Genomic DNA, 13,223 nt, shown 5'->3' with positions numbered 1-13,223 from the left:
CCTCCCCCCCTTCCTCTCCTCCTCCGCCTCTTCTTCTTCTCCTCCTCCTCCTCCTCCTCCCCTCCTCCTCCTCCCCCTCTTCCTCCTCCTCCTCTCCTCCTCTTCCTCCTCCTTCTTCATTGTCCTTCCCCTCCTCTTTCTTCTTCGAGCTCTGCCTGCTGAATGGATTAATGTCTTTATCATGAGGGTGGATTGATTGTAAAACTGGGTTCAGTCCCCTTCTTGAGTGCATGTTTTATTGCTCTTTCTCCTTTCATGGATGACATAGCAAGAGGGTCTTTTTCAGATATGTACCCTATTAACTTTGATCTTCCCAGTCTGGAGAACTGTAAGAAATAAAATTCTCATCTTTGTAAATTGTACAGCCTCAGACATTCTGTCATAGGAGCAGAACATGGACTGAAATAGAGGATGAGGTTTAGCACAGGGAAGGTTTGTGTCCACGGGTGAACAGATGGTAGGAGGAGAGTCTGGGATCTAGTAGATGAAGGACTTGAAAGTCTTTAGGCTCTGAAGTCCTCCAAGACTAAAGCCACTTAATAATGCAGGCACTCCTAAATATTTTTAGAATTTGGCTAGCAATGTGGGCCACCTCCTCTGTAAATATGTATACAGAAATGTTCATAAAATTTTGAATATTTTCCAGGTCTGGTAGTCCACACTTGTAATCTCAGTCTTTGGGAGGTGAAGGCAGGAAGATCAGGAATTCAAGGTCACCCTTCAGTGTATAAGGAACTCGAGACAAACCTGGACTGCAAGAGACCCTGACTCAAAAAAAGAAGAATAAAACCCCAAATCTCTTTTGAGTATTTGCAGAATACACACAGGATTTAAGGGACAGTGTAGTTATCCATGGTCCTCCTTTTGATTTAGCTCCATAATAGAGGGGAGGGGTGGATGTGAGGGTGTCCTGGTAATTAGGAGAGGTTGGTACAACCGCTTCTTTTCCATCCTCCAGTAAGTTTTTTCTGGAATCAAAGAGATGTGGGTTTGTCTCAGATTCAGCTCTCCTTTAGTCTCAAGTTTTTTTCTGGTGACAGTGAGGCTGCATAGAGCTCCTAAAGTTGCGTTCAATAGGCGCTTATTAAATGGCACCTGCCTTTATCTGAACATTCATTTATTCATAAACGCAATAATAATTTATTGGGCTCCTATGTGATGGGGAACATTCTAGGTGTGGCATCTCAGATGAGGTATATAAGGTCACCATGCTAATTGGCATTGCTGTAAGAGTGACAGACAGAAAATAAACCAATAATGTGATGATTGGTGAAGAGGAGCTATGCATAAAACAAAATAATGTGCACTCTTTTAGAAAGCAGTGGGAGAACTTTAAATCCAGTAGTGAGGGAAATCAGGTTCTGCTTTTGTTGTTGCTGTTGTTAGCAGAGACCCTGAAAGATACAGGTGGTGGCACTGGAGGGAGGCAGATGTTGTTGAAAGAACAGTAAGAAAGAGTAAGGTCGGGGAGCATCATGGGGTCTGGGTCAAAGAGGAACAAGGGAGGTGTGGAGAAGTAAGAGAAGTGATGGGATCAGGCCACGGAGGGCTCTGAGGACTGTGAAGGAGACTTTGATCTTATTTTCAACAACAAGGAGGTATTGTAGGGCCAGGAGAGGGTTAGAGATATTAACTAATTTATGTTTCAAGATGTATGGTCTGACTTGGATGGCACTGAAACTGCTTTTAATGGGTATAAGAGAAGTTGGGAAATCGGCAGGAGGCTTGTTGAGATCAGTGCTTGGCATTTGAAAATCATGTTAACTGTAACTTTTAACAAATTTGATTAACTAATTTGTGTGTACACTTGTGTACCCAGGGGGGACAGAGGACAGAAGACGGCATCAAGAATTCTCTTCTATCACTCTCTGCCTGTTACTTTGAGGCAGGATCCCTCCCTAGACTGGAAGCCGGCAAGCCCCAAGGCCCTCTTGTCTCCCCCCCCCCCACGCTTTTCCATCCAATGTAGAGCTGGCAAAGATTTTCTCCTGCTCTGTTGACTTCCTCTTCACTCAGGTGGCTGTTTCCTTTTCTGAACAGAAACATTTAGTTTAACGAGCTCCCATTTGTTATTTGTTGCCTTTAATTCCTGAGTGACTATAGTCCAATTTATAGTCCTTTCCTGCATGTGTGTCTTGTAGGGGACTGCCTACGTCTTCTAACAGTTTCAAAGTTTCATTGAGGTCTTTGAGCCATTTGGAGTTGACTTTTGTGTGGGGTGATGGATAGGGACCTAATCTCACCCCACAGGTGGAGAGGCAGTTTTTCCAGTACCATTTGTTGAAGATGCTGTCTTTCTCCAGGGTGTGTTTTTGGAAACTTTGTCAAGTATTAGGTGGCTGAGATTAGGTGGCATGTGGGTTTGGATCTTCTGTTTTGTTCCATTGATCTGTGTGTCTGTTTTGTGCCAATAATATGCTGTTTTTATGACTATAGCTCTGTACCAGAATTTGAAATCTGATCTGGTGAGGCCTTCAACATTATTCTTTTTGCTCAGGGTTGCTTTGACTATCTGGTGTCTTTTGTGGTTCCATATGAATTTTAGCATGTTTTTATTTATTTATGTGAAAAATGTCTTGGAGATTTTTATTGTTACCGCATTGAATCTATAAATTTCTTTTTATAGGATGGTGATTTTCACAATATTAATTCTACCAGTCCATGAGCATGGAGGTTTTACAATCTCCTAGTGTCTTCCTCAATAGCTTTCTTCAAAGATTTAACGTTTTCATTGTAGAGATTTTTAATGTCTTGGGTTAGGTTTATTCCTAGATAGTTCTTGAGGCTATTGTGAAATGAGAGTGTTTCCATGATCTCTTTCTCTAATTGCTTGTTACTGGTATATAGAAAGGCTAATGAGGGGCTGGAGAGAACACACTGGAACACACTGATCTGGTGAATGACCTTTTTGATATGTGTCTGTATGCTATTTCCAAGTATTTTACTGAGAATTTTTGCATCAGTGTTCTTTAGGTGTATCGGCCGATAGTTTTCTTGTGTGTGTCTGTACCTGGTTTTGGTATTAGAGTGATACTAACTTTGTGGAAGGAGTTTATGAGTTCCTCCTCCATTTCTATCTTTTTGGATAATTTAAGCAGTGTTGGTTGTAGATCTTCTTTGAAGGTTTGGTAAAATTCTGTTGTGAATCCATCTGAACCTGGGCATTTTTTAGTCGTGAGGCTTTGTATTAGAGTTTTGATCTCCATATTTGTTATGGGTCTGTTTAAGTTGTTGATCTTCTTTGTTTAACTGTGGTGGTTCCACTGAATATAGAAATTTATCCATTTCTTTTAGATTTTTCTAAATTAATAGAGACTAATTTTAAAGTATTCCCTTACAATGTTCTGGATTTCTTTGATGTCTGCTTCAATGTTTTCCTTTTCAGCTCTGATTTTATTGGTTTGGATTTGTTCTTTCTTTCTTTCTGTTAGTTGGACTAAGTGTTTGTCTATATTATTTATCTCTGTACAGAACCAGCTCTTTGATTCATTGATTCTTGGTATTGTTTTCTTTGTTTCTGTTTCATTGATTTCTTCTCTGCTTCTTTTTAAATCACTTCATCTCATCTTGGTTTGAGTTGGTTTGTTCTTGTTTTTCCAGATTGTTAGTTGTACAATTAAGTCGTCTATTTGTGCTCTTTCTGACTTTTTGACGTAGGCACTTAGTGCTTTGAGCTTCCCTCTTAGGACTGCTTTTAAAGTGTTTCTGAGATTTTGTTGTGTTCTGTTTTCATTTTCATTTAGTTCCAGGAATACTTTTATTTCTTTCTTGATTTCTTCTTTGATTCCTTCATAATTCAGGAGTGTATTCTTTAATCTCAATGGGTTCTTGTAGTTACTAGGCTTTTTTTTTTGCTGTTGATTTTAAGTTTTATTATGTTGTAGTCCAATAGAAAACATGTCATCTTTTTAACTTTTTAGTATTTGTTGAGGTTTGTTTTGTGCCCCAATATGTGGTCTGTTTTAGAGAAATTTCCATAGGCTGTTGAGTAGAATGTATATTCTTTGTTGCTTGGGTGAAATATCCTGTAGATGTCTGTTAGGTCCATTTGATGTATGTTATCCTTCAATTCAGATGTTTCTCTGTATTCTTTGTCCAGATCACCTGTCTATTGGAGAAAGGGGAATATTGAAATGACCTACCATTCCTGAGTTGGGGTTAATCTGTGTCTTCAAATCTGGTAGTATTCTTTTTTGTGAAACTGGGTGCACTAGAGTTTGATGTATATATGCTCATGAATGTAATGACTTCTCAGCCAACTTTTCCCTTGTTCTCTCCAGTCCTTGAACTTCATTTAAATAGAAGCAAACGTAAACAAAACTTGTTTTCGTGCCAGCATTGTTAGTGATTTTCATTGTGTTGTAGGTTATAGCCGCAGATCGTTTTCATTGTTGCATAAGATTCAATGGGACGAATCTCCCTCTGCTTATTCTGTTTATGTGCAGATGAAGATTTTATTAAGAAGGATTCCATGAATATTCTGATTTGTTTAGTGAGATATGTATGTATTTTTTGTTTCTGCAAATATTTGGAGATAAAGTTGCTCTGCACGTGTAGATTGTTTCAAGAAATATGGCTGGTTCTCCATATATGTAGATTCTCCACCCACAGATTCTACCAGCTAAAAAACACTTGAAAAAAAAATGCACCCAGAACTAGGTGTGGTTCACACATGAAATCCTAGCAGTTGGCAGGAGGATCGTGAATCTCAGACAACTTAGGCTGCTTAGTGAGTTCCAGGTCAGCCTGGTTTATATGGCAAGAACTTGTTTCAAAACAAAAATCCTTCTAGAGTTGGGTGTTGTGGTGCACGCCTTTAACCCCAGCACTTGGAAGGTAAAAGGTAGGTGGATCTCTGCAACAGTGAGGCTAGTCTGGTCTCCATAGTGAGTTCTAGGCCAGATGGGGCTACAGGGAGACCCTGTCTTAAAAAAGATAGAATAAATAAAATATCTATATATTCTTAGCTTTATTTCCTAAATGACAGAATACACTGCCCATTTTCATAACATTTAGTTTCTGCTAGCTACATGGCAATATAGAGATGACATAAAGTTTACAAGAAGATGACAGTGCAAACGTATGCAAACATATGCAAACATGGCACCATTTTATATAAGGCATTTTAGCCTTGGAATGATCAACTCCCTTTAGATGCCAAGAGATGATGGTATTTGCCTGTCAGTTTCCCAAATGGATGTTTGGTAGTCATGACTCACACTCCAGACCATCACTAGGGACCATCATCATAGGGACCATCATTTCCCCTTCCCATCTAACCCAGTGGGTGGGACAAGGTCATTTTATCAGAAAACTGCCTGGACACAGAAAACAGGTTGAAGGTGTGTCACAGGAACGCAAATTCTTGGAGATGCCAGAGAGATCTGGCCAGACTGAAGGTTATGGGCAGAAATACATATGCATAAAACTTTATCTGTATACATATACATAAAATATATTATATGTATATATAGTTTGTTTACTTTGAGACAGGGTTTCCTGTAGCTCAGGCTCATCTGCAACTGGATATGTAGCTAAGAATGACCTTGAACTATATGGATCCTTCTGTTTTCACATTCCCAGTGCCAGGGTTACAGGCACATACAAATCCCACCCCCCACGCCAACTCCACTGAACTGATTACTGATCAGGACATGCAATCAATATCAATCATTGCAGACCTTGGGTGGGAGGGGCATTAAACTCTTCAATTTCTGGATCGCCACAGTTGATGAAGAGTGACCTGGACAGGAGGTACCCAATTACCAATCTGTATCTAAGTGTTTTCACAGTTTAACAATAAAGTGCGTGCTGACTGCCGTCCTTATACTTGGCAGCTTCGAGAAAAATATGGAGATGTGTTCACGGTCTACCTGGGACCGAGGCCCGTGGTCATGCTGTGTGGGACAGAGGCCATAAGGGAGGCTCTGGTGGACCAAGCCGAGGCTTTTTCTGGCCGGGGGACAGTTGCTGTGGTTGAGCCAATTGTACAGGGATATGGTGAGATACAGGATGGGGTAGGGTGGAGGACGGGCAGGTGAGCCTGGGGTGGGGAAGGAGCTGTGTTTCTTCTTTGAGCTTCTTCTGTAACCTATCCTCTTCCCCTCCATCCCGAGGAGTGATCTTTGCCAATGGAGAACGCTGGAAGGCCCTTCGACGATTCTCTCTGGCCACCATGAGGGACTTCGGGATGGGGAAGCGGAGTGTGGAGGAGAGGATTCAGGAGGAGGCGCAGTGTCTGGTGGAGGAGCTGCGAAAATCCCAGGGTGAGTGCCAGAGCATGGGGAGGAAAGGAAGATGGAGAGACAGGGACATGGTGTGCACAGCAAAAGAATGAGGAAGAGGGATTCAGGGGACAGGGAAAGAGGAGAGAGAACGTCTAGGGATGGATTTGCAAAGGAATCAGAGGAGACAGACAGGTGAGACTCAGAGATGATCTCCGACCTGATGTTCTTGAGCAGACAGCGGCCCTCCCAACTTCGGGAGCCGTGACTCAATGAGGCATACACAGGCAACAAGCCAGTTAGGATTCCTGGAGTACCAAGGAGCCTCGATGTCAGGAGAAGGGATGAAGGACAACTGACAGAGTGGATTGAGCCTTTTTAAAAATAATTTCCATAAGCAAGTTTGTTTTCCATTTTAATATTTTTATTGTGTTTTTGTGCATTTCATATAATACATCTTAATCAAATTTAGACTCCTTCCCCCTCCCTACCTCCCTTAAGCTGCCCCCCAGGAGATTTCAGGTATTCTGTTATATATGTTAAGTCTTATCTTGTCCTTCAGTGCAAGTTCATCCACTGGTGTCTAGTTAGCCTATCTAGACTCACTCCCTTAAAGAAGATCTACTCCCTTCCACCCCACAGTAATCTTTTGTCAATAGTTCCTTGGCTAAGGTTATGGCCTGATGCCTTGTTCTAAGTTGGGTTTTTGTCTGATAGAGTCGGCTTGGGTCTTGTGCATGCTGTCAGCATTGCTGCAAGTTCCTATGAACAAGTTCCCAGTGGCCAGAAAGCCTGTTTCCTTATGTTCACGCACCAACCCTGGTTCTTACAGTCTTTCTGCCCCCTCTTCTGCAATGGTCTCTGAGCTATGGGTGATGGACTGAGTTCCTAAATTTGCACAAACAACCCACTATCCATTTCTCTGCACCATTACTGTCAGTAGGACTTAACTCTATTAGCTCATAGTGTCAGAATAGGGGCATTGGAAGAGGTACAGGGTGGAGACTAACTACACAGGTTCCACCTCTCAGCTCCCTGGGTCTGAATCCTGGCCCTATTCATGGTATCTGTGTTACTTGGTCAAGTTGGGGAATGGATGTCATATGAAAATAGAATGGCATCTTCTTTTCAATGTTGTGGGAAGATTAAATAAAACGATACATGAAGCATTTACAGTAGAGCCTGGCACACGATACGTGCTGTTGGGTGTTGGCTCTTATCTCTATTCTTTGGCTAGTGAGTTTGGGGGGAGGGGGAAATGTCACAGAGAGGGCACCGAAGCTGTCCCCCAGGTCCTTGATTCCACATCTCCTGCTCTACCTTCTCATCCTCCAGGAGCCCCCCTGGATCCCACCTTCCTCTTCCAGTGTATCACTTCCAACATCATCTGCTCGATTGTCTTTGGAGAACGCTTTGACTACAAAGACCAACAGTTCCTGAGGCTGTTGGACCTGTTCTATCAGACCTTCGCCCTCATCAGCTCCTTCTCCAGCCAGGTCGGGGGAGGGAAGAGGAGAACCTCTGGGCAGAAGGAAAAGAAAGGCTGCTTTGGGGGTGCAGAAGGAAGTGTCTTAGGGTTGGATGAAGGGTAGAGGCAACATGGGGGGACAGAAAGGCTGAGATCTGGAAGGAGGGAGGCATGGTGAACCAGAAGGAGAGATGGGAGAGGCAGAAATATAGAGCCAGAGAGATATATGAAGAAAGTGGGGGTTTGGCGGCTGAGGGTGTAGCTTAGTTGGTAGAGGACTTGTCTAGCATGCATGAAGCCCTAGGTTCATCCCCAGCACCATGTAACCTAAGTGTGGCTGCATCTATCTATAAATCCTGGTAGAAACAGGGAGATAGAAGTTCAGGGTTATCCTTGGCTACATATCAACTTTGAAGTTATCCTGGGATACATGAGAGCCTGTGTAAAAGAAACCCTAGAAAACAAGCAACATGTGGGCCTGGATGAGAGAACAGAGGAGAGGAGAAGAGAGGAAAAGGGAGATCATAATTCAGAAGTGTGCATGTGTATGTCTGCGTATGAGAGATGCATGTGTGTGAAAGAGGGCAGAGAGAGATACACATGGAGAAAGAGAGAGAGGAAAGAGAGAATGAGGAGAGAGAGAGTGAAATATGGACCCTATGAGCCCTGCCTGCTTGCTGAGAGCTGATTGCCCCAGGTGACCTCACAGGTCCTTCTTTTTTGTAGATGTTTGAGCTGTTCTCTGACTTCCTGAAGTACTTTCCTGGTAGCCACAGGCAAATTTTCAAGAACATGCAAGAAGTCCTCACTTACATTGGCCATAGTGTGGACAAGCACCGGGCAACCTTGGACCCCAGCGTTCCAAGAGACTTCATTGACACCTACCTTCTGCGCATGGAGAAAGTAAGATCTGCATGGATGACTAGGGAAAGGGGTGTGAGTGAAGGATGCAGATGTGAGGAGAGGAAAACGGGATGGGGGAACAGAGTGGGAAAGAGAGGTAGGAAAATGGAGGGAGGAGCTGTGGAAGGAACAGAAAAATGGACAAAGGAAGAGAAAGTAAAATAAGGGGGAGGGAGGGAGAGAGGGAGAAAGAGGCTGAGGGTAAAACACAGTGCAAGGGACAACATGTAGGAAATGCCCACAGAAATGGGACTGGAGAGAAGTTCAGTGGTGTCTTAGTTTGTTCTTCAATGCTGTAACAAAATACTCTGACCTCTACCAACTTGGGGAGGAAAGGGGTTATTTGTCTTACATCTCCTGGATCACAGTTCATCAGGGAGCCCAAGGTAGGAACTCAGGGCAGGAACCTGGAGGCAGGAGCTGGAGCACAGGCCATGGAGGAACGCTGCTTCCTGGCTTGCTCCCCTGGCCCCTGCTCAGCCTGCTTTCTGATGCAACACAGGCCCACCTGCCCAGGGGTGGCACCACCCACAGTGGGCTGGGCCCTCCAACATCACTCATCAAGAAGATGCCCCTCAGACATGGCCAAAGTCCAGTCCAATGGAGGCAACTCCCCAATTGAGGCACCCTCAACCAGGTGTGTAAAGTTGACACTAAAGCTATCCACTACAAGTGGTGAGGAGCATTTACTGCTATTCCAGAGGGCCTGAGTTCCGTTCCCAGCACCCACATCAGTTGGTTCATAAGCACCATGATACCAGCTCCAGGGGACCTGATGCTCTCTTCTAACCTGCTTGGGTGCTTACACTTGTGGCAGACACACACATGCATACATACATACAGATAAAAATAAATTTTTTCTTTTCAATATATATTTTTATTGAATTTTGTGCATTTCATACAATAAATCTTAATCATATTTGGACCCCTCCCCTATCTGCACCCCCCATAGCTCCCAGATGGATTTCATGCATTCTGTCATATATGTTAAGGCTTATCGAGGCAGATCTGTGTTCTCCATGTCCCTTGGTGTAAGTTCACAACGGAAGCCTGTTCAGCCTATCTAACAAATTCTAGCACATCTGGGGTGCCATCCATCCTCCCGTCCTCCTACCCACCCATCTGTTCATCTACCCATCCATCTATCCAAACTTTTGAGACAAGGAATGTATACACCCATCCATCTATCCATTCTTTTGAGACAAGGTCTCACTATGCAGCCCTGGCAGGCCCAGAATTTGCTATGTCACTCCTTAAAGAAGACAAACTCTCCCTCACTCATCTTAATAAAGAAAACCCATAGAGAAGAAAGACATAAAGTAAGAAATGTACCAGAAAGGAAGAGAGTCAGATGAAGAAAGAATGAAGAGAGGGTAAGAGACAGAGATGAATGGTCTCATCTGTGAAGACAGAGAAATGTGAAGTGCGATGTGACAGTGTGAAGAGCAAAGGACGGTGCCAGAAAGGTGCGTGCCTTCCTGCAGCGAGGATCCAGTCTCTGACCCTCCCGTCTCTCTGTCACACGGAACCAGGAGACATCCAGCCGGCACACGGAGTTCCACCACCAGAACCTCATCATCTCTGTGCTGTCTCTCTTCTTTGCCGGCACAGAGACCAGCAGCACCACACTCCGCTACGGTTTCCTGATCTTGCTCAAATACCCTCATGTTGCAGGTAGGTTGGAGATAGCCAGCTGGGAGGGTTTTCTTACTCATTCTGGGCTACAGAGGTTGGGCATGGGTGAGAGAGATGACATCGCCCCTTTATTTCTGGAGCTCTGCATGCTTTCATCTAGTTATAAACTAAGCCAGCCCTACTGGTGGTGGGTGAGTGAACACTCCACTAACCTGTTCTTCCACTGTTTTCTCCCCTCACTTAAAGGTTGACCCATGCACCCACCCATCCACCTACCCATTCATCCATCCACCCACCCACCCACCTACCCATCTACCCATCCACCCACCTATCCATCCATCCATCCATCCATCCACCAACCCATCTATCCATCCATCCATCCATCCATCCATCCATCCATTCACCCACCCACCCATCCACCCATCCATCCATCCACCCACCCATATATCCATCCACTTACCTGTCTATCCATACATCCATCCACCCATCTATCCACCCACCCACCCACGTATCCATCGATACACCCACCCATCTATCCATCCATCATCCATCCATCCATCCATCCATGCATCCATCCAGTCACCCATCCATCCATCTATCCATCCACCCACCCATCTATCCATCCGTCCATCCATCCATCCACCCCTCCATCCATCTACCCACCCATCCATCTGTCTATCCATCCACCCACCCATCTGTCTATCCATACATCCATTCACCTATCTATCCACCCACCGACCCACCTATCCATCAACACACCCACCCATTCATCCATCCATCATCCATCATCCATCCATCCATTCATGTATACACACATCCAACCTCCCATCTATTCATCTACTCACCTATGTATGCATTCATCCATCAATCCATCTATCCATTTTTTTGAGACAAGGTCTCACTATGTAGGCCTGGTTGTCCTAGAATTTGCTATGTAGATCAGGCTGGTCTCAGATTTAAAGAGATCCATCTGCTTCTGCCTCCCAAATGCTGGGATTTAAAGGCATGCTCCCTGACAAAATTTTTTTTAACCAAAAGATTGCAGCAGGGGCTAGAGAGATGGCTCAGAGGATAAGAGTGAGTACCAGCAGATGAACACAGTTCAGTGTGTCTACACACAGAAAACGAATTAAGGAAAAATATTTAATCATAGATCACCATAACATATAGAAATAAGTTTGGAATATTGTAAAAATTACCAAAATGTTACACAAAATCACAAAGTCAGCACAGTGCATTACCTGTTAAATGCAATAAACAAAGTATGCCTGTAATTTGCTACTTCTTGCTTTTTTTTTTTCCCCTCGGTCTTTTTGAGAAAGAGCCTCCCTGTAGCCCCAGCTGGCCTGAACTCACTGTGTAGACCAGGCTGGCCTTGAACTCCCAGAGATCTGCCTGCCTCTGCTTCCTGAGTGCTGGGATTAAAGGTGTCATGCCCGGCTGCTACTTGCTTTTTAAAAGAAAACAATATCCTCCATTTATCGATGCATTTAATAATTCATCCATCTGTGATCTATTTATCTTTCAATCCATCTATCTAGTTATTCCTGTGTTTACTCATACCTTCACTAACTTACTCATTCATACAGTCTTCTGCTGTATGTAACATTCACTTGATTGAGTTCATTGATGTATTTGTCTATGGATCCTTTATGGATTTATTAATTGATTAATGTAATGACAGATATATTTAATACATATACCTATTATTTTGTTTATTTGAGTCCTTTGTCAATCTTCCCATTAACTAATTAATTAATGTATCATTGCTTGATTGACTTATGTGCTCACTTTTTTTGGTCTTTTTGAGACAGGGTCTCCTTATAGTCCCAGCTGGCCTGGAACTCACTGTGTAGACCAGGCTGACCTCGATCTCACAGAGATATACCTGACTCTGCCTCCCAAGTATTGGGACTAAAGGTCTGCACCACCACTCCCAGATGTTCCCACATTTTTAAAAATTGAAAGTGTTTATTGTTATTGTGAGCGTACATGCCACAACACATGTGTGGAGGTCAGAGGCAACTCTGTGGAGTTTATTTTCTCCTTCTACCTTTATGCCGGTTCTGAGGATTAAACTCAAGTCACCAGGCTTGTATGGAAAGTGCCTTTACCAACTGAGTCATCTCATTGGCCCATGTATTCATATTTTGCATGCAGCTGTAGATAAAGTTGATCTACTTTGCTATTATATTCCTGAGGACCTAGCTTTAGGTTCTCATCCTGGAGTTTTAAGTACAAAAATCCAAGCCAAATCATGCCGTGTGTCTATGTGTGTGCGTCTGTGAATGTGGGACGGCAATTTGTAACATTTATTACATTTCAAAGAATGAGAATTCTTACTAATTTTTACCTCCAACCCTCACTCCAGATTGTTGCTCTGAGGGATACTCATGAAATAACCCATTCTTTGGTTTTTCTCTTTCTCTTTATGGAGCTTATGGGGATGAGCTTCTAATATAGCGTTAAGCATGGCCACTCAGAGACAGATGCCTAAAGAGCACCGAACGCATAGAGGCCAGGAGTGGGCTGCAGGTTTCCCGGGAGAGCCACCTTGCTGTGTAGGCTTTTTCTGGGTTATGGTATCACAGAGAACATTGTAACTGCCGCAATGCCTGTGAAGCGGGTTCACTGTTCTCCTTCTCTGTGCAGAGAAAGTCCAAAAGGAGATTGAACAAGTGATTGGCTCACACTGACCCCCAAACCTCGATGACCGCACCAAAATGCCATACACTGAGGCAGTCATCCAAGAGATTCAGAGATTTTCAGACCTTCTCCCGATTGGTGTGCCACACAAAGTCACCAAGAACACTCTATTCCGGGGGTACCTGCTCCCCAAGGTGAGACCATGGGATTCCACATCTCTTTGATAGAAGCATCCTCCCTTCTCCTAAGTCCCCATCCCAGCCTGTTGGTAGCTTGTCTACAGAGTTTCCCTGTTTTTATTTATTTATTTATTTATTTATTTATTTATTTATTTATTTATTATTTAT

General features: G+C 43.5%; 1 protein-coding gene across 1 annotated transcript in view; it reads left to right on the top strand.

Annotated features, from left to right (window-relative positions):
- Positions 1–13,223, top strand: part of LOC103734444 (cytochrome P450 2B1-like) — a 24,158-nt gene that overhangs the window by 7,645 nt on the left and 3,290 nt on the right. The window contains 6 exon segments of the mRNA XM_029563638.1: positions 5,838–6,000; positions 6,117–6,266; positions 7,560–7,720; positions 8,419–8,595; positions 10,128–10,269; positions 12,883–13,070. Of these exon segments, the coding sequence (XP_029419498.1) occupies positions 5,895–6,000; positions 6,117–6,266; positions 7,560–7,720; positions 8,419–8,595; positions 10,128–10,269; positions 12,883–13,070 (924 nt within the window). The 5' untranslated portion in view covers positions 5,838–5,894.

This window comes from Nannospalax galili, unplaced genomic scaffold (assembly GCF_000622305.1).
Source record: "Nannospalax galili isolate Female #2095 unplaced genomic scaffold, S.galili_v1.0 scaffold857, whole genome shotgun sequence".
NCBI lineage: Eukaryota > Metazoa > Chordata > Mammalia > Rodentia > Spalacidae > Nannospalax > Nannospalax galili.
This window is presented reverse-complemented; position numbering and strand designations above follow the sequence as displayed.